The 26,541-nt window shown below is 43.3% G+C and overlaps 1 protein-coding gene across 2 annotated transcripts; it reads right to left on the reverse strand.

The window, feature by feature from the left end:
- Nucleotides 1–12,269: 12,269 nt before the first annotated feature.
- On the reverse strand, nt 12,270–25,261 carry LOC102070528 (regucalcin). Of its 2 annotated transcripts, none has more exons than XM_005486389.4 (7): nt 24,933–25,261; nt 18,910–19,078; nt 18,280–18,462; nt 16,812–17,027; nt 15,229–15,360; nt 14,461–14,615; nt 12,270–12,712 (listed from the first exon to the last, which is right to left on the reverse strand). In XM_005486389.4, exons 2-7 carry the CDS (start codon nt 19,073–19,075, stop codon nt 12,662–12,664), a joined length of 903 nt encoding a protein of 300 aa, XP_005486446.2. In that variant the 5' UTR covers nt 19,076–19,078; nt 24,933–25,261; the 3' UTR covers nt 12,270–12,661. The 2 variants fall into 2 exon arrangements, with proteins under 2 accessions (XP_005486446.2, XP_005486445.2); XM_005486388.4 differs by lacking the exon at nt 24,933–25,261 and adding an exon at nt 22,343–22,474.
- Between the last annotated feature and the right edge of the window lie 1,280 nt (nt 25,262–26,541).

Below are 26,541 nucleotides of genomic sequence, written 5' to 3' on the forward strand. Positions count from 1 at the left end.
GTGATGTCAAGGGCTGTAAAATTTCTTGTACAAGCTTTCTCAATTCAGGCTCAGAAAAACACAAATAAAAACATGACTCATATTCTGACAGAGCAGCTGAGGCTCAGCCTGCACTTTGAGCAGTGCCTGAGCAGGCATGTCCCTTCATATTCCTGTCCCTCTCAGCTCAATCAGGCAGGGCACGTTCCAAAACAAAACCCAACCATTTTGCTCACCATTTAAGAAACAAGGGCTGGGGAACTTGTTTCTTTCTCCACTCTACTTTAAAACTTATCTCCAAAGGCTAGCCCACAGGCAACAGGCACAGCTTCACTTGAAATGTGTGCAGACTGACAAAATATGGATTTTCCTACTGTTATTCAGTAAGCCTAGAAGTCTCTAGGGAATTTCTTAAATACACACAAGTTGTGCAGGTGTCCCCAGGGGACGGGAAAGAAGTACAGATATCTCCTAGACAGTAAATTGTGAGGTATTTAATCCTTGTGTGGGCAAACAGTAAAGGAAAGCTCCTTGTACTAGGACAGCCATGGTTCACGTAATCATGTCCCACTGTCATTCCTCTCTGCACACAGTCTTCAGCTTCCTGAGAGTATTATGCTCCTTAGCAGCATTTTGATTGCTTTACCCATCAGCTCTTTGTATCGTCTGGAGTTTCATCTGAACCAAACCTGGCTTGCACCTGGAAGTCATTCCCATCAGAGAAGGATCAGAGCCACAGAGCAGGGACTACAGTAGAGAGCAATTTCTAGAGAGTAAGTCATTCCATCCCAAACTAAAATCAGAGGGACAACGGCCTTGAAATTGCCATTTCTCTCCACCAGCTTCCTTTGATGCTTCTGGCAGCTAGCACCCCATCTCCAGGAGAGACACGGCTCTGATGGAGCTGCTTGGTCACAGTTGTTTCTGGGGTTGCAGAGAAGGTCGCTGACACAGCTAGCAGTGCATGAACAGATGTGCCTGGTGGCTCCTGTGGGCTCAGGGTGATGTGGCAGCACAGAGCAGGCTGGAGTCAGGCAGGGGCACACAGTTCATCACGAGCCAGGGCGTTTGACAGAGACATTGCACACACTTTTTCTTTACATCCCAGCACTGTGTTGCCGCAGAAGGACAGACAGCCGAAACCCGGTCCAACTCTGAGCCTGCTGGTAAAAAAGCATATTTAAAACATAAGATTAAGGGTTTCTGTAGGAAATCAACACCATGTGTCATTATGCCCAAGAACTGTGGATTGGTTGAAGAGTCACAGTGCTAGATTTAATGTAGCATTAGAATGTGGCTTCATCATGAACTGATTCTGCCTTAGGTTTTGTCTCAGATGTATCATCTATTTTCTGGAGTATCAAATTCAGCATTTAAAAGGAGTTTCAGTAAGAAAGGGTGATGCCAGCAGAGGTCAGTGCATCACCGTACTCAACCTCTTTTATCTTATCTGGTAAAAAAAGTTCAACTTGCAGATTGTGAATCTTTTTAAAGGGGGAAGTGATTTTAAAAATATTTATAAGTAACATGTTTGGAGAGGAATCATCCTAGTCACCAGCTCATCCTGAGAATTATGATAGAGGAAGAATGAACAACAAAAATCCCCTACTTCAAAAAAAAGAAAGAACTTTTATGAATCTAGCACTTACTGACATCAGTTTCTCCATCACTCCTCAACTATACATTTAAAGCAGAGGCTGAAAATAAATGAAGAGTTTATAAAATTACCCTTTGTGGTTTTAATTATAAGAAAAGTCACTAACATGACAGGAGATACCCCTTACAAACTACAGTTCACCCTAAGACACTGTCTTTGCATCAAATCAACTGTTCATGGAAATGAGTGGTTGAAATGGATAAAAACCAATTGTTAAACAGGAATTTTGCTGTCTGCCCTATTTAGGAAGTTCCTACTGACAGATTGTAGAAAATAGCAACTTGTTCTCAGTGACCTGCTTCCTATGGAAAACCTAGAGCAAATTCCTAGGATAGCCACCCTAAAACCACCCTGGCAGCTTTGATGCCTGCATGCCAAGCAGAGATCACCTACACTGAAGAAGTGGTAAGGAGCTGACTCACGTTACTCCTACTCACTCTTGTGAAAGTGGATGCAAACAGACCTCATTGGCGTTGGCAGAGAGTGGGAGAGTGCAGCAAGACCAGCAGAACCCAAGCAGGAAGAATGGGGTCTGAAGGGCTTGCTATCAGCTTTCCTGGGCTCTGACATTTACCTTCCCCTCTCTCAGCAGTCACTCCCACTAATTCCAGATACTGCAGACCCAATGTCACCAAAACCCACCAGGTGTTAGTGGAGTAGGAGGCAGCAGATGGGGCTCTGCTGGGGCTCTTCAAATCTGCTAAAGAGTTCTTAAACAGTCTGGTGTGTGCATCAATTACCCACGAGTGCTGAGATGATAATGCTGATGTCTCTCCAGATCTTCCAGGAAGATGGTCCTTGTGTATCTGTACAGTTTGCTCAGGGAAGTTGTGATGATATCAAGAAGGAATTCTTTATCATGAGTGTGGTGAGACACTAGAACAGGTTGCCCAGAGAGGCTGTGAATGCCCCAACACTGTCAGTGCCCAAGTCTAGGTTGGATAAAGCCTTAGGCAACCTGGTCTAGCAGAAGGTGTCCCTGCCCATGGCAGGATGGGGTGAGATTAGATGATTTTTACTCCTTCCAACCTTTAACATTCTATGGTTCTGTGATAAATTGTGGTTGCCCCATCCCTTGCAGTGTTCAAGGCCAGGCTGGGTAGGACTTCGGATACCTGGTCTGCTGGGAATTGTCCCTTCTCACGGCAGAGGAGGTGGAACTAGATGATCTTTAAGGGTGGAACTAGATGATCTTTAATTCCTTTTCAACCCTAACCCTTTAATGATTCTCTTATCAAGTGTCCTTGGTATCCTTTACACCCCACTCTCATACCAGCAGTGTAATGGACATAACAAGCTGCAGAGAGGGTTATTAATTGTGAAAAAGGAAGCTCTTATCAAATGAGGGGAAACAAATTGAGCAATGCCAGGCTCCTTCACCCTTAACAGAGGTGATTCCTGTGCCAAACTACATAAATTTCCTTTGAGAATAGAGTTTGGAGAAGCCATCCAGGCACTTGGAAGGTAGAAGGGACCTCTGCCACCACCCAAAGGCACAAGCCTATGACAGCACTCAGTGACCTCCCAGGTAACATTTTGACATTTTGACCAGTGCTACCAATATCTGAGGGACAAGTCCAGGTCACCAGAACACAGAAGTGGGATTCAGCTCAATAAGCTTCACAGATACCTGCAGCAGAGACATCTACTGATGCACTACACAGCTAAGACTCCTTTTGCAATCAAAGGGGGTAATTAATCAAAATTGTGCACTTTATCAGCCTCTAAAATCAGTTTGCTGAGTTACACCCTAAAGCTGCCTGTTTCTCTTGACCACACAGTGAAGAATTCATTGATTTCAAAGCAATAACCTTTTATTGAAGGTTATTGAGATTTGGAATTGTATCTTCCAGTGAAAAGAGCTCTGGCTCAGGCTGAAGACTGGCAGAGGCAACAAGAGCACACTGCTGTGGGTAGCCACCCCAGGAGTAGTGTCTGCAAAGTATTGAGAGATCCCAGACTGGAAGGCACAATTCCAGATGCTAAATTGTTCAAGGCCAGCAAATATACAAGATAGCACAGACAAGTGTGTCCATAATACTCATTTTTAAAGCCAAAGTGAGTCTGCCTGTTCCCTGCTGTGCAGAATCTGGCAAAGCATTTGGGACGTAGCCCAAAACCCACCCACCCATTTACAGCTTGCATGAGTCTTGTTTTGGTGCAGGAGGAGAACACAACATCAACACCAACTGTTTCTTTGACTTTCAGGTTGTCAATACTGCAGCACACTACACAAACAAACTCAATAAAGTGATGCTTTATGCAGCTCAAACAAGCTACAATCCTAGACAAATTTAATCTGCAGCTCTTTCAAATGGTGCCTACTGTGGATGAACAGGTCCATGGCAGAATAAAGAGGTGGCTGCCTTGCTGACATGGCATGGCACAGTTTTCAGATCCAGTTCTGCTGTAGGAAGAAACTACATAGATTTGATAATTTCTTATTGGTGCTGTTCACATCCTTGTCTTCTCTCAGTACTAACAAATAATTTGTTTTGTCAGTTTTTAAAAATATTTTCTGAATACAGAAATGAAGTTTGTGGCTGAATCATACCCTAATCTTCCTTTCTCCTTATTGAAAGACATTTGCTATCTTTTTCTTCCTGAACTTTTTAAGACATTACCTGCCTATAACATGTTCTCAGGTAAAACATTATTATCCAATATTCCTTGTGAAGTTCTTTAATATCTTCATGAGGAAACTCATAATCCCTTGCTGACTTGAAAAATTCTAAATTTTTCTTTTCCTGTTCAAAGTTAACATCTTCACTTATATTGCTGGTATGGACTATAATATCCTTCAACTGAAATCATTCTTCTAAAGAAAGAAGCAAAAAATGTTATTACAGAATTTTACCATCTGAGTACCATCTAGAAATATCTTCTCTTCTGAACAGCTGACTAATCCATCCTTGCCTTCACCTTCTTTCTGTTACAACTGCACTTCTAAAATTATATTATTGTACCTCTTGGCAGACGCATCTTGCTTTGAACTCTTATTTTTTAAAAGTTTGTTCCTCTATCTTCATGTTATATTTATCACTCATCCTCAGTAGTCTGACCTAGTTTCTGCTTCTAGCTTGATCCTTTCTTGTGTTTAAGGTTCATGGACAGTTCATGCTTTAATCAAGCTGATCTCTTACCGCACTTTTTCTCTTTTTTCACAGTGGGGTAGTATATGTCTGTGGATGGATACTGTGTCATTGTGTGTATTTTTTGTAAAGCACTAACCCTTCAACAGCTTTTATTGAAGTCTGCCTTGTGTCACTCAGCTGCTGTTCCTCCATCTTGTACTGGAATAATCATGAATCTGTTCATGATTATTATCATTATATCTAATGGCCACTCTTCAATGGAATTTCCAGCCTCAAATTCTCATCCATTCCTTACAATTGTCAATGAATACACAAAAATCTCTCCTTTACTTTCCAGATTAAATCAAAAATTTTCCAAGCAATCTACTATACTTCTTTCCCAGCAGATATTCTTCATTATCCCCAGTAACCTTGTGCAACATATAACAATTTTTTTCCCTCCACAGTTCTTTTCTGTTTATGCTACAAACCTTGGGAATAAGATGCAATTTAAAGGTCTATCTTACATTCAAAAGCCAAATTTTGCAAAATTTATGGCTAGCACAAGTTTTGTTTGATAAGAACACAAAGGTCAATTTCAAGATAGCTTCAGTCATAACGCAGCACAACCCAGGGCACATGAGATCTTGCAAGTAAGGTCATTTAATGTGCTACTGTTATGGCATCAGAGAGTGAACATGTCTAGACAGCCCATGCACTTGTCTCCAGTCAGTCTGGGGTTTGCCTACAGGGTTGAAGGGTCTGAGCACTGGAAATCAGTGGGTCTGGGAGTATGCCAAGCTGCTGGCTGCTCATGTATGTCCTGTTTAAAGTCATTGTAGCATCACTGAATCACAGCGAAGGGAGAATACTGAGGAGACCTCTTGCATTAAAAGCATGCTTTTTCCAACACAGCTGGACATTCCCTTAAAAATATAACATTTCTTTATATAAAATTCCCCAAATATACGAAATCTATGTAATTATGCTACTTTCAGTGCTATGAGCAGAAAGAATGTTAAAAATTTACATGTATACATGTGCACACAATGTAAAAATAAGGCAATTCTATAACACTAAATGCAAAATCCATTTAATTTAAACAAGTATGGAGTTTTTTATAGTTCATAAAAATACAACATAAGAATAAAATAGTCATATCGTGATATTTGTCATGTACCAGCACACAGGCCAAATGTCCACAGAGGAGGCAGATGTGGAAGATGTAATTTCAAATAATTACTAGTCAAACATAATGCAAATTATAAAACATAAAGCTTGCAAGCTGAACTTATGTCCTAGGCAGACTTCAAGGTCCTAGGTGTTCTTCAGACAGAACACAAGGAAGAAGAATCTTCCTTTCCCTACTGTGTATGTATCACTAATAGGCTTTATAGCAGAGCCCAGGAAAAAAACCACTTATTCTCCATCAGATTATATATGGGGCCTGGGATCATACCTTAGCATTTCAGCTTTCATTCTACAACAAAATGTTTAGGCATTTTGATATGTAAAATCAACATCTTGATTTGATCTTGATTTCTGTCTGCATCTGCAAAGATCCAGAATGAAGAGATTTGAAAAGCACAAAACCACCCCTATGTCATTATAAGGCCTTCTTTTCAAGACTGGCAAATCCATCATTCTCACCTTTTAAGTTTTAGACAGATTAAGTGAAGAAGATTTTTAAGTTTTAGATACCTTGAGGGCCATAGAACTTAAGAGCATGTAAACTGTGTATATATATATATATATATATATATATGCATATAAATAAAGCAGATAAGAGTACCATAAGTCATGGAGGCCTCAACAGCTTACTCTTTAGGGTAAACACTTCTTTGAGGAAGCAGAACAATGGGAAGAATGAGAGAGATGAGCTAGTGTTTTTCAGAAACTACTTAAACCAGCTCAACAGGGAATTAGAGGTATCTGCACTTGTCTCAGGGATGTAGAGATGGGCTCAGTGCTAAAGGAATAGAACACTTCCAACTGAAATGGCTCCTTTTGTACTGAGCACAGAGAAACCTCTCCTTGCAAGTGCCATCAGGAATTCATAAAAACTTAAGAGTTAGTTTAGACTAACTAACTTAGCTGAAGTTGTCTTCCATCAGTAAGAATCTCCTTCCTTTAATTGTGCTGGTACCTTAAGTGTTGTGTTACTCTTTGTTTGCCTGCTATATTTTGTGGCAAAGACTGTAGGTACATTTTCACCTGCTGTGTCACGGACACTTGGTGTTTCTGCTGTTGATTTCTGATTCTCTGATGGCCACAGTGCAGGATTACTGTATTTATCAGAGTGGCTACTGGGAAATGACAAGTTTGCAGAGACTTTTTGCTGCACGTGTGAGAGGAGTACACTACAAGAGTGCAGTGGGACATAGCGTAGGCAGTTATATGGCTCTCCTGTCCTCATGGAGTAGCCCCTAGTCCTGTTGTCAGGGGAAGTAATGCTTGTGAAACTGGTGTCTTTACATCAAACAGGTAAGAAAGCCTTCATCACAGTTTATGAGGCCTCTTCTTTGTCACACAGAACGGGTGCTGGTTTACAGCAATTCTGCAAGGGCTCCAACAAAGGAGGAGTGATGCGGATGACTCCATTGATATCAGAAGGCTAATTTATTACTTTATTATACTATATTATTCTATACATCTAAAACTGAATCTGCCAAGCAGTCAACCCTGCAGACAACTGCACACACTGCACAGCATCTCATGACTGTCCCCTGGCAGTCCCGACACACACACACAGCTGGCCCTGACAGGCCAAGGAAACAAAACACCATCACTTTGGGTAAACAATCTCCATATTGCATTCTACTTTGGAACAAACACAGGCACAGCAAATGGTAAGAATTGTGTTTTCTTGCTCTGAGGTTCAGAGAATGTGAATCCCAGAAATATTCTTGGGAAGGACTGTGCCTTGCTTTTCTCTGTGAAGAGAAATATGGGGCTACGTTGGTTAGATAATTTAATCCAGTTTGCACTGAGGTGGGTCAAGAGGTGCAAAACTTAGCAGAGGTGGCAGTTAGAACTTTTTTCTTTTAAAAAAGACATAAAATGTCCACTAAAGTCTTATTGTTCCCCAGACCTGGTTCTTGTATAATAGATAACAAGATGTTACATTCAGTACACAGGTAGTACATGCAGTACAGAATGAAGGAATATTTTAGCACTGTCTAGGGATTGTTATCCTCAGGCAATGTATCACTGGAAAATCTTCTTGTCTGGCTAGTATTAAAAACTATATAAATAAATATTTTCTCCAACCTTTCTGACTATTGTATGCTGATCTCAGAGTTCTGCCTCTAAGGCACATAAGAAAGGTTTGAACTTATTATACCCTCCAGCATTACTTGAATCTTTTGCTACCTTGAGTCATTGACCTGTCTGGTCTTGTAGCCTAAAAAGAATGAAATTTAGCATAACCATAAACAATTATAGGAGATCTTTGACCAATGATCAATGCCAAGTTGATTTTAATAGAGATGGTCAAAAGTATGTGATAAATATGGTTTGTATACCATATAGATATGTAAAAATAAAGGAGCTGGCCCACATGCAAAGAATTCTTCCTTGTTTTATTTGAGATTTGTGGATTTGGTTGTGTCTAATTGTTAAGCATTTACCTGTTGAACCAGTCTTCCTCAAGTAAATGAGTCAGCAATAAAAGGAAGAAGGTGTTTTGAAGATGTTCACAAAAAGCTCCAATTTACCAAAAGTAAACACTTAGTTATTGACATTACAAAATTTTAAAATTCATTTCAGTTGGAGTAGATTTCCCACTGGAGGCCTTCAAAATCATCTAACATTTCTCCTACATCTAGGAAGGGAACTTATTTATTTATTATTAAAAATATATTTTTAAAATTTATTTATTTATTTATTTGTATATAGAGAGTTACTGGGAGAATCACTAGGCACCCAGGATGAAGATACCAGCACTGGAGGTATATAAATAGATGTCCATGCACTACCCTTCCTTTGGGAAAGCAGAATTAGGGAAAGGTTTTTAAGAGAAAATGAAAACAGCAAGCTAGCACCATTGCAGAACAAAATAACTTTCCATTATTCTAAGCTTTCTTGTCACTAGAGATATTGATAGGAAAGCAAAACTGAAGGTGAAATAAATATCTTTCCAATGTTAAAGACTAAAATTGAAGTCCTTAATAAAGATATTACTTCTTCTTATTTACATATTCTTTATCTGAGGGCTTGAAAAATCTCTCATTTCTAGTTTCTGTAGTGGAAAATAAATGCTTGGCATGGGCACAACTATACAGATGTAATGCCAAAAGTGAAGTAACTCCTCTCTTTAAAGCCCCAGAGAGACATTGGAAAGCTTCCCCAAATTTCAGATTACTCCATAATTTAATTTATTTTTCACTGATTCTGTGGCGGGTAAATCGCTGAACTGACTTTGAAGAGATGGTGTTGGTTTCCTGCTCCCGACACAGATTATCTGCAAGACCCTGGGTCAGTGACAATGCAGTAACCAAGAGCAGCCCTGCCAAGAAGGGCTTGAGGCTGCTGGTGGATGAGAGGCTGGACATGAGCTGGTAATGTGTTCTCACAGCCCAGAAATCCAACTGTGTCCTGGGCTGCATCAAAGGCAGGCTATCACAACCTGTATCAATCAAACACTCTAAGTTCCAAATCCTTTACATATTTTTATTCCAGTTTGCTGCATTTCAAAAACAAAATTAACCAATGCTGGTTGCTAAGAGGGAGATCAGACCAAATTTTGCTGCAGTTAGGTAGAGAATTTTACAAAACCAGTCACCAGCACATTTTTAATATGCTTCGCAAGGTGAAGCACAGAATGGCTAACTTAAAATACTGTTAGTTTAATGTCATCCAGTGTGGTATAGGTCAAATATAGATAAAACATAATAGATACTTATAAAAGGCAGGATGTACAAAGCAATCCCTTCAAAAGGAAACCAGCTCCCATCAGTCTGTGCCATATTGTTGACTAGCTGATTTATTTTCTGTAGGTTTCCCCTGGGCAGGAGCATATGGGTTAGGGCTGACCCTATGTAGGGCTAACCCGCCCCAACCAAGCGCTCAGCCACTGAGTAACCAGCTCGGAGTGTGCCCTCAGCAAGGACTATGAAACCTACTGTTCCCTACATGCACAAAAGGAACAAACCCACTCCTGTACCTGTTTCCTTCATGCCTTCATCCCTTGCCTTGAGGTGAACTTGCTTGGTGAACTGAGCCCCAACATGGTTTTCAATTAGCACTGTCTTTTAGAAAGCAAATTCACCAAACAGCAACTTCTGAAATGTGAGGAAAAGCAAAGTAGTGGGCCTTTGGGTAGCACAGAGAAACTCGTCTATCTTCAAGGCTTTTTTGGTTTAAGAAGCTGTACTACAAGAGAGAGTTCCCAAAGCACCCAGACCTTGGAATGTGAGAGCAGAACACACCATGTGTCCCTCTAGAAATGGGGGAAGGAGTGGCTGGAGAAGAGCAAACCTGCAACCCCAGCTTTCCCATGCCTGGGAAAACTCTAGCAAAAAAAAAATATTGCAGGGGTGGTAAGTATTTCTCAAGTGTAAATTGTTTCAAATTTATCTACTTTGCTTTTCTGGCAGAGCAAAGGATCTAATAGCTAGGCAATTTTGCAAGTAACTGGATATTTTTTGCTAGATGAAGTATCTGCACTCACTTCCTACATTGTTTTTAATTAAAGGTTAGGACACTTGACTTGCCTCCAAACACTCTGCCACCACATTCCTCTCCAGATGGGGTAAACAGGAAATCTTGCATAATTCCATGTTCCTTGTACCAGTTTGGCATTGACATGGTGCCAAAAGGCATTTAGCACCTTTGCTCTTAAGAACCCCCAGCAGTTTAATTACTGCTGGAATTATGACTTAGGAGGAAAAACAACAGCCTATTTGTTGAGCAAACATTACAATAAGCTGAATCTTTTATTTCTCAATCACGTTGTCTCTGTGCAGCTCCGGGGACTCACCTCCCTTCCAGGGTAAAAGGTAGGAGTGATAGGCTAAGCCCCTTCATCCTGTTATACAAATGATCTGGTCAAGCAGCCCAGGAGCAAAGTGCTCACTAATGATCTAAAGTAACCATCTACAGTAAATGTCTGAAAAACATCTAACATGGGTTTTAGCAGACTTCAGGTAACTGCTTTGAAATAATGCACTTTGGAAAATCCTGTTTGTGGCCAAGTATATTCAATAGTACTTAGGGAATAAAGCTCCCTTCCTGGTCCTCTGGATCTCAGATTTCTTTCTGGACTGTGGCCCAGTTCTGCTGAGGGGTCAGAGACACCACCTAACCTTCTCCTGTCACCTTTGAAATGGGTACATTTTCCTAGGACATGTGGCTTGTGGCTTCCTAGGACATGTGGCGGGTCACCCCCTGCCTGACCAGATCTCAGTACCAGATCTCCTACATGCCAGCAGGCCAGAAGGCTATCACATAAGAGAGTTGGGCAATATGGGTATTTTTAAAGGAAAAAAATCAACTCAGTTTGGTTCTTTCAAAACTGTTGTGAGGGACCCCTGGCTGGGAGAGGGATGCTGGGTTTGGAGAAAACAGCTAATTTTAGAGGCAATCTGTGTAGAGCCCCATGGAAACTGTGTTTAATATTTCTGCATGGCTAACCACAGTTCCCCTGCTCCCCTGTGCATGGGTTTTTGGAGGAGATTATCCTCATGAGGCACTGAGTACTTTCTCCCTACTCATAGTGTCTGAGGGCTTTGAATAGCAGGGGTGAAAAGGTCAAATACCTCAGAGGAAGACACTGAAACATCTGGTCTGGTAAATGATGCGGATTATTGTCTTCTTTGCAACATTACAAAGTGTCAGCATTAAAGATCTGAAAATGTGTTATTTTAAAATGCTGTGTCTCTTTCCAGGCAGCAAAAAGATAGCAAACTCAATGCTGGATTTCTCTGTGCGTCTGCAGGCCTCGAGCATTCTGAGATCCTGAAAGGATCACCAGGGTTCAGTGAGTCCAGGGTAGAGCTGGATCGTTATTTAAACAGCCTATAAAAATACACCTTGGTGTTGTGCCTTCTGGAGGAGAAAGGAGGGGAGGATCTAAAGGGAAAAAGGGGAAAAATACTTGAAATGGGAGTGGATGAGCCCCAGAAGAAAGGGGAACAAGATGGTGAGGCCGTGGGTACATTAAGTCTGTAAAGCAAAGGGAAGTTTGTGTTTGTGTGCGTGTGTGTGTGTAAATATCACCCCTGAAAGGACAACTCCACCAAGCATCCATGTTTGGTATTCCAGGCTGTCCTGGTGGCTCCCAGCCTGTGTGTGGTCATGCAGTGTTTTCAACGTAACATCTGCATGCAGAGGAAAAAACATCTGTAAGCATTTTTTTAAATGTAGTTGTGTAGTTTATTTTCAGCAGCCTAATGGTTGTCCTAAAGACAGGACAGCCTGGAAAAAGGCTAATGAGGATAGAAAAATGGAACCTGGATAATACAAATAGGACTGATCATTAAAGGAAAAACAAATAAAAGCAAAAAACAAAAGCAAACTCAAGGGAATCTTGCAGCAGAGGAACAGTCCAGTTCAAGACATCACTCTTTAAAATGTTTATTAAAATCTGCCATATCGTTTCTGGTGCGTCACTGTAACATGAGGAGTCAGATTCTGCTTTGGGAACTGCACAGACTTGAAAATCCAGAGCTGGTCATCAGAAAGTTCAGCGAAACTATGCTTGAGCATTTAAAGGTTTATGGAAAGTCACAAAAGCTACCAAGGTGTAACACAGATTAACTTTACCCCTCTAACCTATTGCATCAAGCCACAGGCCCACAGAAGGAGAAATATCTTCAACTCCAAACAAGCACACTCACAAATGTGGGCTTAGAACTCTTCACACAAATAAATTCTGTAGTTCATTCGACTTCTTCCAGTCAGATTTACTACAAGATGGAAGCGTTCCTTCTTTGCTGTTTAGTGTCAAGGTTCAAGCAGCATAGAAATTCTGTGGGATCCCTTTCACACCCAGGCCTGTTATCTGTTTTAAAAAATTAAAAATTAAAAGATAAAAGAAAGGAAACAGATAATATAATGAAAACATTCAAACATTGTAGAGCAAATGCCATAGCAGCAGACTACTACGTGGAGGGTCCCCTGCTTCAAGAGGAGCCCTAAAGGAGTCACAACTTGGAGTTCTTCCAAACTCCTTGAGATCACTAAGATTATCAAGCACTACTCAATAATTTTGCTAATTGAAATGTTATCTGTGGCCTTTGTATGTAGTCCTTATCTTCAAAACAATTCATAGTAATTTTTAACATGCTTTGCCCATGCAAGACAATGTGAGTTTGGAAAACACCAGTTCCCTTGTGGAACTGGAGAACCCAAGAACAAAACAAAAAAGATGCTTATTTAATCCTCCTGTGAGCTTCTAAACTGTGATGCTTGAATATATCAGTTCTCAGCCATGAGATATCTGCTCTAAGCGCTGCTTCCAACAGGAGTGTCCCAGATCCCAGAAACGATTTCCATCCCTCCTGTAATATGTCTTCATCCTGTGGCCAGACTGATAAAAGAGTTTGGTCTGGGTTGATGGCAATTGCTGAGTAAGAACTGCATTTTATTCTCCTGATGTGCTTTTTGCTAATGGAAAAAAAATGATGAGAGAAGCAAGTTCCAGACTCAAGAGCCCCAGACAAAAATGTTTTCTAAAAAGTAGCAATCTTTTTTTGTTGGAATCTGAAAGGCAGGGAATTCCCAGAACTTTAGGCCTGTAAGGCAAAGCTTAGAATTAAACACAGAATTTGCTTTGACACCTTAGAAAAGGTTTCCAAACTTTAGTGCTAGAATGAGAATGTGGATTTATAGTTTAAAGTACAGACACATTAAACTAAGTAGGGGAAAGTTTCGAATTTTAAAATAGAGTATTATAGATTTATATGTCAAAACATGATTACCTAAGAAAGCTTACACTGTAACATGAATCCATAAGAAGAAATATTTAAAGATTAAATCAAAAACATAAATATCCTTGTTAACAGTGTTTCATTAGTTAATAAATCCTTAGAAGATCTTATAACTAAAAGTCTCATGACCTTCTAAACCATGTGGTGAAGATGTGAACCAAACTCACCCTTCCTACCAATACAGAAGATTAAAAAAATAAATCACATTATCTAAAACAACTCAGAAATCCCATTTCTAACTCATTCAAAACTTCTTCAAATCGTCACAATGTTTAACAGACAAAAAAAAAATTCTAAAAGTTTTCAGATTGAGACGCAAAATTTTGCCCTAGTAAATTTAAACATTTAATTCATAAAGGAGAAATATGTTCTGTAAACATTTAGATTTCCTGGCACAATTAAAAACTGAGAAGTAAGAGAATGAAATTTGCAAAAGGGATTAAATTATAGTAAGAGATAAAAGCAATTCCTTGCAGAATTACAGAACAGAATTACAGAACAGAATTACAGAATTCCTTCCTATTACAGAACACGCTATCCATATGGCAGATCCATACCCACTCACTGCCTCCAGATCTTGACCAGTCAACTTTGGCCAACCCAGATATCAACACTATAACTTGTAATTTCTCCAAGTCTTCCTTCCAAGTGCATGAGCAGCTCTGTAAAAGCAGCTGGGCCTGGCTGGGGGACAAGCCATGCACCTGGAGCAGCTTATGAGGTGAGTGTGATGAGCAAGGGCAGCCGGGGCCACCTCACTCCCAGAACATGAGGCTTGGCAGGTCTGATGTACACAAAGAAAGAAATAAAATCTGCTCACCTTGAAAATCTCTCCTGCATGAGGTTCCTTGGCTAAGGTGGCCTCGTCCAGTCCATCATATGCAGAAGTCACGTACATTTCTGAGTAGTCTTTTCCACCAAAGCAGCAAGAGGTGATCCTTGGAGTAGGCAGCCTCACAGTTTGGATTCTTTTTCCTGGGAAAAATGTGCAATTGTTTTCTAATGTTTATTTTTTAGGAAGCATGTAATTATGAATACTATTAGTACACATGGCACAGATGTGACATTACTCAGAAGGCACCTTCCTTTCAGAGAGAGACCACATCCTAAAGGACAGTTTGTGGGGAAACCAAATTATTTCATCTGCCTCATCTCTAACTATTTTTCAGGCTCTCCCCCGCATCTGTGAGGCTTCATTTCCTTTTCTCAAAACAAAGCAGTACTGTGTGTGAGGTCAGGAAGGGCAGGGACACCTGGCTTGGGATGGATGTAGTTCCTTAAAGCATTTTCTAGTTAAACATTTCAATGCTGAGAAATGTTATATGCAGCATTTTGTGGGGGATTTTTTGATAGTGGTATTATTAAGACGAGTGTGCATTTCATCAGCCAACGATGGGGCAGGGGTACCTGACACTGGAGTCAGCACAGGGAGCTGCACTCTTTACATGATCACAGCCTGAGCCAGCCATGCTCTTGGCAATCCATGGGGCAGAAATGGGCAATTCTTTTCACCTTATCTCCCCTTCAAACCATTCCCCCTGCTGCCATTGCCCTCACATGTACATGCACAAACTAGTGGAGGCCTTACCTGTCTCCGGGTCGATGCGAATGACTCTGCCACCATCAATACAGGCCACCCAGAGCTTCCCTTCTGCGTCTATGCACATCCCGTCAGGCATCTGCTCCTCCTTTTCCAGATGGTACAAAAGCTTGGGGCAGGCTGCAGGGAGTTACAAAGCTGATGTTATGTGGGCTGCTACCCATTGTGTATCAGATCCCAGGCTAACCTCTTCCATGCCCTTGCAAACAGCTGCGTTCATTTTCTGTGAGAAAGACATGCTGCAAAATGTACATCACACCTGCATTCTGCAGATGTGTTAAAAGCCTAATCCAGCCTGGCAGAGACAAGTCCCCAGCACAGACATTTCAGTCTGGGATTGTACCAAATTAGTGCTCCTGTTATTTTACCAAGAGAAGAGAACAAAATGCCCCCATCACTCTTGTTAACCCACCTGCTGCCTGCCACAACACCACCGCTGCAAGTGCAGTAACTTTTCCCGGACCTTTATTGGTCATGTCACATAAATAATTACCTGCATTTAAACGTTGGTGATAAGCAATCTCTCCAAGCTAAAGATAAAAAAATTTACTTTTTAATGGCCAGCCAAGCAACCAGTTTTGATTAAACCTGGACACCAGCTCATGGTCAGGGATGCAGTGAAGATATGTTGGTGAGCACGTCTGGTCCATGGAGCAGGGCCCATGGGTCATGGATCACCTGCTGTGACCCACCCAGCACCTTCTGGTCATTACACTACCCAAGAATAGACAGCTCTGGACATAAAGCCAAGCCTAGGAAACTCAAATGTTACTTTTTTACATTTGCAGGAGGAAATGTTGCATTATATCCTCTTTTGAAATCTTATATCCTAAAATCTGTAGAAAGAGATGTTCTCAACAAAATGAAATCTGAGTGAATGCAATTATTTTGTGTGATTTTCATCTATGATTACCCAAAGTCTGCCCTCTTTAAAGTACAAAGACAGTTCAGACATTTAAAGTCCTGTGGAGTATATCAGCTTGATGCAGCATGAAAATATTTCAAAGAGTTTTGAAATGAGGTTAGATCCATTTTGCTTATACTTAAATTTAGTTCCTTGAAGATACAATAAAAAATGTTTATCCATAGAATGAATTTAAGTTAAATTTGAAAACATCTTAATTTCAGAAATTTTTTTGGGAAAACTCTGTCACAATGACAGCTTGATCCTCTGAAAACCTTTCTGTGAAATACATACATGCACGTTCTCCACTTGTATTTATGGAGCTAGTACAATCAAAGGAATTCCAGTAGATGGCACTCAAGAATAAATACTATCCTAAAAGCTCTTTCTCATTCTGCAGTGTAAATGACTTCTTTCTGCAATTCCTTGAACAGGTCTAAGTATGAGCCATCTCTCCAGATGAAAGAAAGCTGAAACACTGTCAAAAGTTTGTTCACCAAATACGCCTGCTGAGTAAATTTGGGGAATATCACAGTCAGCCAGCTGACAAACTGTAACCAGAAGATATGGAATCTGTCAAATAAACATGTCCTGCATCCCACAGGCCCAGATCCTGCTGCAGATAGAGCAGTGGCACTAATCGTCACCAAATTTAAAACATGTGTACCAATCTTTCCAGTGTGCACATCGTAGCTGAAGGCATGGACGGCGTATGACAGGCTGTCGATGTGGAAGAAGGTTCTGTGGTCCAGGGACCAATCCAGCCCATTGGAGATGTCCAGCTGGTCTAGCTGTTTTATTACTGAGTGGTCAGGGAAGAGGGTATAGAGAGCTCCTTGCCGCCTCGCTCGGACTCCTGGCGCCGTCTCTTCAGCCATCGTGCCTGAAATGGAAAAATGGAAGTGGGAGCACTGGTTAGAAAGTAGAAGCTTGTTCCTCGTGTTTGATCAGAAACCTCCTCTAAGTGTTACCAAGAGGTTCTAGGGAGAATCACAGGATTGTGATTCTCCTGTGATTCTTCCTAAAAAGAAAATATTTTTAGGAAGAAATTCTTTCCTGTGAGGGTAGCGAGGCACAGGAACAGGTTGCCAAGAGAAGTTGTGGATATCCCATGCCTTGGAAGTGTTCAAGGCCAGGTTGGATGGAGCTTTGAGCGACCTGATCTAGAGGAAGGTGTCTCTGCCCTCAAAAGGGAGGTTGGAACTACATGGTCTTAAGGGTCCCTTCCAACACACATCATTCTGTGATTCTACAATTCAGCAATCCTATGGTGAAAGGGACTAATAGGTCATGTCAGATTGATGAGGAAGAGCAAAAGGAGCAGATCAAGGGCAGCCGCCTCCCACAGAGCAGATCCTGGCCAATGAAAGGATGTTCCTGCATTGCCATGAGGTTTAAGTCATAGACATCAAAGACCCAAAGGACCACCAGGACATGCCCCAGGGGGATGAGCTTTTGCTCACAGCAGAAGTTGAGATGCAGGCAGGCATCAATCATATGCTGTTTTTGTTGTTGCTCTTTGTAGGCTACTTTCATAATTTAAATGGGCTGTGACCATTAAAATACAGGTGCACACCATGTGCCTGAGAGCATTGTTCAAACAATTCTTGAACTTCGTCGGGCTTTGTGCCATCACTGCTTCCCTGGGGAGCTTGTTCCAGTGCCTGACCACCACAAAGGTGGGTGAAGACCTTTCACTCAATGTACAACCTAAACCTCCTTCTTGCCTTCAGGAGGCTGAGGATCTCCCCCCCATATCCTTGTTTTTCACAGGCTAACCAAGAGAGGCTGAACATAATGGGTGCAAGCTGCAGCTCATATTCTGCTCTAGAAGCTGCATCCTTCTCTACATTTCCAGAAAAAATCCTACCTACATGAGCCCTTCACTGGCTTTTCCATGAAGGTAGTTGTTTGAAAAACACCTTCCACCAAGGAGGGGAGCCTTTCTGTCAGATAGCCCCTGTCAGCAGCATCTGTCCTCATCTAGGTCAGAAGGTGTAGAGTACGCTGTCCTCCTTCACTGGGCAGTAACCAAGCAGAGCATTCACAAGACAGGGAATAAATAAAAATGCCTTATATAAAATACACTATAATTAGTTCCCTTTGATCCAGGGGAAATTCTGCCAGGAACTTACCAGCAAAAAACCTCCCCTTTGGATCCACTTTCCCATCATTGAACCTGTTGTTGGGTTTATCCTGCTCGAGCTCGAGGATGGTGGTGACCTCCTGGGTGTCCCAGTCCAGGAAGGCAAACCTGGTGCCCAGGGTGATGACATAGCCCCCACACTGCCGCAGAGCCACTGAGCTGACACGGGCATCTGTGGGGGAGAGGGAGCAGAAGGTGAAGGGCAGCTCTGGGTCTGGGGCCGTCACTCGGCCCTCACTGAGGGTGTCTGGGCTTGACCAGGACATCCCTGGCCAGAAAAGGCTGAGCTGATGCTGAGATCCTTCTCCCCTGAGATTGTTAGCACATCTCACTGGCTCCGTGTTCCATGGATTTTTCCACCTCCTAGGAGGGCACGGCCATTAGGACTGTACCTTTTCCTCTGCAGGTCCCAAATGAAGCATGCATTCCCAATTAGGCTTATCAGGGGCAGCATGTGCACTCTACTTGGCTGGCTTAGGCCACACTGTGCTCAGCAACACATTGTGAGAAGACAGGGAGTGTGATCCCATGAGAGACCACCAACCTGCAGGACTCCTACCAGGAGGGGTGGATGGGACGGACAGAGTCCCAGGATGAAGCAGTGAGTGTGGACTCTTACCCACAGACACACTCTGCACCTCGTTGGTGACCGGGCTCCAGCGGCAAACTTTCTGTGAGTTGATGTCCACGTAGACAAGTGCATTCTCCCTTTCCTCCCAGACTGGGCACTCTCCCATCCGGTTCTTCTCCTTCACAACAGACTCGATTTTGATGGAGGAAGACATGGTCTGAGGGGAAGTTAATAATGGATGTAATTAAAAGCTGTCATGTGAATTTTTTCATGCCTACAATATGGAAAAGCAGAGGTTGTAAATAGCAAAGCACTCCAAATGCCACATGACAAAGTAATTTAGGAGGTTCTTATGACGTTTCCATGGCCTCATGGCTGGAACAGAGCTTGAGGTGCCAAAACTCCTCCTTACCAAAACTTTCCTAAGCCACAGCTACTGATGAGGCACCTGCCTCCAGGCACAGGAGTGCTGGGCTATGGCCCTAGGCTGGAACCAAGCTGCTGTCTGGGGATCCGTGATCCTAAGGGTCTCCCTGACCATAGGGAGGGATCAGAAGGCAGCAGCACCAATGAGTGGTGGATCAATCTTTTTGTGGAAAATCAAGGCTCTGCCCTACTAACACAAGTGAATTGATTTCCTCCACAGGAAGACATTTACACACCCACAGCACCCACTCCGCTTTGCCACAGAAGCCACTACACAACAAATGCCTGTTCCCACACCAAGTCAGTGAGAATATGCAAATACTGAGGAAGGCTCCTGCCTTTGAAATTCTACTGCTCTGTTTTCCCTCTAAGCATTTCCTCTTCATCAACCTCCTCAGTGCCCCAGCTTCATCTCCAACCCCTGCTGCACACTCCAAATTTTACCCAATGCCAAGCTGTGGGGTGCAATTAGCCCAGCCGCTGCTTGGGGGGCCAAAGCCACCAGTGAAGCTCCCATTCCATATGCCTGCATCTGCCACAAGTTGTTCATGCTCTGGCTCCCCTGTCCCCATTGCAGCAGGGTGCTTACAGGGACATCAGTCAATCAGCCACAGCTGGTTGACACCCACACATGGTGCACAACCCATCAGTTTTATATCCAGTACCCACTGATGTCCTCAAAAACCCAGATCCTGTCCCTTCGCTGACCTTGCTGTGGGGTGGGAAGTGAGCAATAAGCTCCACATTGAGCTCTTACAAAAGAAAGGGGCCCACTCAGTGCCTCAGTCACCCCTAATGGAGCCGCCTCCGCTGCTGCACCCACTGGCCTCAGCACATTTTTTCCACAGATTGGGAGATAATTCTTGGGAGGCAGCCAATCCCTGACATAACATCAGTCCCAGGGATTACTGTGTTCAAGTGGCTATTGTTTTCTAGTAGGTGAGCCGGTGATAAGGTGTACAAATAATTAATTAGCATTAATGCACTTCAAAATACGTGGGAAGAGCCAGTCAATCACTGTGAGTGAAAATGCCAGGGCTGAGGGACATGGGATCTTTCCTGCAATGAGTCACATCACCAAGTTTCAAACAACCCATCTATCAAATATATCCTTCTCCCTTCCAAAATACCCTGGCCACAAGAGGCTGGGCAGCAAGGTGTTCCACGCAGGAAAAGAGCATCTAAAGCATAAATGAAGATACACAGCAAGATGCCAAGTTTTAACCTCCAGAAACCTGTTAAACAGTGCTTGAGCTGGAGGAGTGAGTTTCTTGTGGGTTAAAGCTTTGTGTCATGTGGCTGCCATATGTGGGACCCGAGGCTTGGAGACACAATGCTGACTTTATTGTACCATGGCCTGGGAAGCACAGAGCTGTTCTCACCCCTGTGGGAAAACAGGAGTTCGGCAGCAGCCCGGCAGCACTGCGGCTCCTGCAGAGGCAGAAAGGCTCCAGATCTGCAGCAGCCAGTGCATATTTGTCTTGTCAGCTGTTTCATTGAGCCTTATAAAACCTTTCTTTTCCCACCAGCTCGCTATTCATTTACATGTCCCTTGTTCAACTTCTGCAACACCAAAACAGGGGCCTGGCAGATAAGCAGTGGTGAAATACTGATTCACAGACCCATCCCACATGCCACGTGAGGAGTACACAATCACACCACTGCCAGCTCTTTCACAAGGCACAGGCAAGCGAGAAACCATCCTGCACCAGCTGCCTGCTTCCTCCTCTCGTGTTCCCCCAGTGATGCTGCAGAGACCTGCCCTGTCCCATGGACCCTCAGAGCACACCCACCTTCCCTGAGTGCACATTCAGCCCCAGCATCCCTCCCCTCTGCTGCAGAAATAACTCCTGTATGTCACTCCAGCTGTGGAGGTTCCCATACTGGTGAATATTGTGGCTCAAATCATCCTCACCCCTCCCTGCTTTTAAGAAGAGGGCAATTAGAAGGGAAGGTCTGTGTTTTGCTAGCTGAGCTTTCACTAATTTTTACTAGCAGCTGAAAATGGAGGCTTTTAACAGGAAGGACCATCCAACCCTAACTGGCAGCATTGCCTCCAAAAGAGTCCCCACAAGCTGTGAGGGACTCAGCCCTGTCCTACCCAGTCCCTGTCCCCCCTCTGCTCAGTGCTCTTCTGCTAATTTCCTGCCATGCCCTCCCTGCTGGCACCTCAGGGATCTATGCAGCAGTAACATTTCACCAAATACAGCATCTCAGAGGGAAAAATGAGGAAAAGACCCCCAAAAACCCAGTTCAAAATCTCCCAGCATAATCAGTCCCCAAGCATCCTGCCACCTGGACACCTTTGTCTGTGGCACCTTGCACCCTGCTTGGTACAGCACTGACCCATCAGAGATGAGCATGCAAGGAAAGATGAGAAATTCCAAGCAAAAATCACCAAATATTTCTGTAATCACCCAAAGCAAAATCCCTGCAGAAAAAATCACCACATCCACCCTGCCTATATCCTCTTTCCAACATTTTGTTGGTTTTGCAGCCTCCTGGACTCATGCACAAGGGACGGACAGGTGTCACTGAAACATTTTCCAAGTTAAATTGTTAACCTGTTTTACTGGTAAAAGTTATCAGAATTTGGAGACCATAACAAAATTTTCCTGTTAGGAAGAAAAAATTAATGTAAAAACATCCTCTCTGCTCTAGAAACTAAACCCTCTCTCTGGCAACCATTTGAAAAGAGCCTTTCTAGACCTCTGTCCACATCCCTTTTCAAATCATCTGCACAAAAGTTGGTCATTTCAGTACCCCTAAAAAGATACAGGTAAAATACAAATGAATGACTGACCTTAAAAGTGGTTTTTTGCTGTTTCCTTCCCTCTCTCCCCCCCGTGCAAACACACATCATGTCATTGTTAATGTCAAACTGACCCTTCAAATAAGCAGGCAGACAGCTAAAACTTTTAATGTACACTCAAGTAACCATCTGCGTAAACCAGAGAATTTTAAGAACCCTTTTTCCCTCAGTCAAACAGCTGAATATCGTTACCAAGCTGGAGGACACCCATGCGAAACTCTGCAGTTCATCCCACCAACGCACCTGCTGAGGAAAATATTGCAAGCCCTGGCTTGGTGACTCTTTTCCAGCACTGGTCCAATGAAACTGGCTGCTGTTTTCAGCGACGGTTAAAAATGTGCACCAGTTGATGTTATCTGCATGGAGCAGGTAACCCTTTACATTTTGTATTCAGTCAGCAGTCACATGAATGATGAGGCAGGGACCAAAGCCTTTCTGAATGGTCTGGTTTGCAGTGCCAGCAGCAGGACATGTGATAGAGAAAAATCCTTGCTCAGTATTTTTCTCATGTCGGGAGAGTGTGAGAGGGAAACTGAGGCGTTGCACCACTCAGTTGCCCCAAGGGCTAGTTCAGCCTTCCAAAATTTAGGCTGCTGAAAAGGGAAGGTTAATGAAAGATGCGAGGGAGGGTTTTGTAGTATTCTGATAAAGAAAAAAATATTGTTGTGATTAAGGCCTATTATCATCTTTAAGACTTGGCTCCTACTCCCAGCTGTGCCATAAGCTTCCTGTGTGTGAAGTCCCAGGGCTCCTCACCTCGAGCATGCAAAGCCTGATCCCACTTTGGCAAAAAGCTCCAAGCTGCTGCCTGTAGCACACACAGGGCAGGACTTTTACCAGGCACTCTCAGCCACTGCCATGAATGCTGCAGGATGGTGATGTCTTGCCTGGCTTTTATTTTCCTCCTTCTTTGGCATTTGCCTTCTTTTTCTGTCTGTGGGAGGCCAAGGTGGGAGATGCCAAGAGCCTTCTCCCAGGCAGCCCTGCTCAGCAGAGGGAGGTGATGGCAGGGCAAGGTGGGGACAAGGCAGGCTTGCCATGGGGACAGGGACCAAGCTGGGCACTGAGCCAGAGTGACCACCAGAGTTTTGGTGACAGGGCCACACTCAGCAAGGGCAGAAGCCACTTGGGAGAAATCAGCCCCAGTCCAGCATGCAGGAACAATGCATTTCCTTATTCATGAAAGACTTTAATGAACACTGTAATTTGATGTTCAAATGATTCATGGGATGAACATGTTTCCCTGATAAGCAAGCAGACAAGACAGATGTATTATCCTACCATAGTCACCATCAATCCACATTCAGAGATTAAAAAATTACAGCCCTAAGACATAAACAAATTAAAATATTTCTAGGGAAAAAGCCAGGTATATTTCCAAGTCAAACTCCTTCCAAAATCACTCTATTACACACAACGTGATTCTGGGTGCCTTGAGGACCCTTTTGAGCTTTCCTTGGCCCCCAAAGGCTCCAACTCATCTCTGCACAAACCCTCAGCTTCTGCTGCTTTCAAAGGGAGGTTCAAGTATAACAATATGCATGTATTCCACAGCATTTTCAGCTGGAAGACATATCCAAAAGGAAAATTCTGGCTTATGATAATTTTCACTGAAAATTAATTTTCAGCTGAAAAAAAAAAACCAACTGAGAAATATAAGTTATCTTGTTTTCTACAAAATATTTCCCAAAGCATTTTCTTTAAATGGATTTTGGAGGAGAAAACCACATTTTCTACACAGCTTTTCACTTCTGGTGACTTGACTTCCCCGTCACAGGCTGCAGCTACGTAAAACCAAGTGAGGCAGAGGGACAAAGAATTCACCTTGCTGGCAATGAAAACACCAAACGTGCAGCTTGCTGGGTGAGCAGCTTGAGTGTTGGATCATCAGTGGCACAGGAAGGACAGCAGCTGGGAAAATTATACCAGAACACATCTCTCTAATTTATTCATGTGGCTGCAAATGCTCAGGGGATGCCCCTGACACATTTTGCACCATCTCTTATTCCTACCCTGACCACTTCTAGGCTACCAACACAGTTACCACATGTCCCACTCTGCCATTTCAACATCCCACATGTCTGCCTTTCCAGAAGCCAGTCACTTTAGGAAGAGACACATCTCAAAGGTTTTGTGGGTGTTGCTGATGAGTGATGCAGCTCTGCAGTAGCAGGTGCATGTATTTGCTAGCCAGCAGCTTTTCTATTAATTGTTTCCACAACATAAAGAGCCTGGCCCTGCCATGCCCTTTGCTTGTTTCTGATGTTGCTGGGTTGCAAAGCAGAAGTTTCTAGTGAAGTTGGCCAAAGGCAGCCACGTACCCCTGTACCCCTGGCTGACACCCAGCCACTTGTCTCCTCCTGGTGTGGCTTCCTCTCTCCTTTCCCACTGCTTTGGTGTACTCTGATGCAACTCTTACCCGCTGCTTTTGGTAGTCCCTAGTTTTTATCAACATAGTCAGGAGAATATCAAGGCATTATCACACCACAAAATGTGGTATTTAAATAGTTGTCTTCTGTTCCCCACAGGCACATGCTCAGACAATAGCTCGGAATTTGTTCTTGTGGCTTTGCAAATATTTGGTAAATCCATTGCTTCCCTTTTTTTCCCCCATATCTCTCCAAAAGATACTTGTGTTACTTATTCCCCTTGAGGATCCATCCCATCATTCACTGCTCTAGAAACTCTAGTTTGCTTGTTATTTGGTTGTCCTGATCTCTTAAAGTTTTTATGCACCTTTGCAGCTCTCAGGGGAAGAGCCCTCCCTCTAACAGGCAGTTAACAAAGACACAGGCATTGAAAACCCCGGGCAGATACAGGTATAGTTACTCACCCCAGAGATATCCCACTTGACAGCGTGGTTCAAAAGTGAAACCAAAGCTTATCTTTTCCTGGCTTCACCCTTTTGTAGGAAGGGCCTGGTCCCTCCCTTGTGCTCGAGATGGGAAGAACTGGAGCTCCCCAGGCAGTCAGTGCCGCCTGCTTTTATTCCAGCAGAGCTATTTTGCCAGCAAAGGATTACGAGAGCTTTCTCCAGCTTGGTTGGGAACAACTACGCTTCACCTATGACTATAGATTTTGGTCATGAGGATGAAGAAACCCTTGAGGGCTCAGCAGCTGCTCCTCCTGATACTGCCTTTCCTGTCACTGAGTTCTTGCTCAACCCTAATTGAAATCAGTGCTGATCTTTGATCAAAGAGGTGAGCGCCATTAATAAGCGAGGGATTAAACAAAAGTCAGGAAGCCTTCCTAATTGAGGGAACCAGCAACGGCTCAGCTCCAGTTTGCCAGATCCAGCACCCAGTCATGGGACCTGAGTGAAAATACGCCAGCAGCACCAGTTTGGGCTCCTCAGGGCTGGGGTGCAGGAAGCAGCTCCAGCCCCTGCACTGCAGGCTGCGCTGAGACGCGCTCCCGGGGCATCTCGGCAGCATTAAAAATGCAACTCTCCTGGCAGAGTTGGCTCTTCCTGCTCATGGGAAGCCCACAAAACCTGTGCAGCAAAGAAGGGTAGGTGCTTTTACTGCAGGGGGAGGTGGCATTCATTTGTAAAATGTCTGCAGCAGCTTATTTTACCTGCCTGTGCTCTCACACTCACAAAGCACAAAGAAACGAGTTGCTCAGACATTTGCCCAGTGCCACCCATGCACAGCATGGAGGAAGAGGGGCTCCAGCAGCCATGTCCTCCTCCCTGTGGCTCACAGGTGCCTCCTAGCCAGCTCTGATAAACTAATCTTTGACCCAATTTTTCATGCCTGTACAAGCTATTGCTCTTACTTTTCTAATGCAGCAACAACATAAAAAAGGTTGGCTTGTTTTTTTGTGTTGTGCTGGCAATCACCCTACTGCCAGATGGTGTGAGGGTGAGCACAGGTACAAAACCTCAACAGCAATGGCAGAGGAAGCTTATCTGTGTTTATGCCCCCTTATTTTCTGCTGCATCTCTGGATCTCCACTAGTGATCAACCACAGCAGCCCAACAGCATGGTTCCAGAGTTACAGGTATCACCAGGTTTGTGACTTTAGTGAGATCAGAGCCCTAAATTTGCTACATTCACCATCTCTCTTAACTCAAGCTTTCTCAATACTGTGCCTTGAGTAGATTTTAGATTGTGCCTTGTAGCACAAAATAAATGAAGGATGTGGACACCACAAAGAACATGGCCCAGCTTCCTTCACTGCCTCATGCTCATCCACACTGAAGTGTAGCTGCTTAAATCTTTTTTTTTTTACCAGCTACCAGGACAGATCCCTGCATGACTTAAAGAGGGGAAACAGTAATGTGTACAAAATAATCTTTGAACCCTTGGATCAAAGCAGCACTGAGGCCTTGGTGGGCAGCTGAGTCACCCACTGCACACTGGAGGGCACAGCCAACAGAAGATGATCCATCAGAAACTAAGTGCAACAAGCCTTCAGAAATGGCAAACCATTATGTGCAG

This window comes from Zonotrichia albicollis, chromosome 2 (genome assembly GCF_047830755.1).
Source record: "Zonotrichia albicollis isolate bZonAlb1 chromosome 2, bZonAlb1.hap1, whole genome shotgun sequence".
In the NCBI taxonomy this organism is placed as follows: domain Eukaryota; kingdom Metazoa; phylum Chordata; class Aves; order Passeriformes; family Passerellidae; genus Zonotrichia; species Zonotrichia albicollis.

Excerpts from the sequence above, each read along its gene's own strand:
- LOC102070528 (XM_005486389.4), bottom strand. The coding sequence starts at position 19,075 with ATGTCTTCCTCCATCAAAATCGAGTCTGTTGTGAAGGAGAAGAACCGG. Across the intron at positions 17,028-18,279 it reads AAAGGGGAGGTTTTTTGCTG|GCACGATGGCTGAAGAGACG; the intron begins GTAAGTTCCTGG and ends TTTCCATTTCAG. Across the intron at positions 12,713-14,460 it reads ATGCAGGAGAGATTTTCAAG|ATAACAGGCCTGGGTGTGAA; the intron begins GTGAGCAGATTT and ends TTTTTAAAACAG.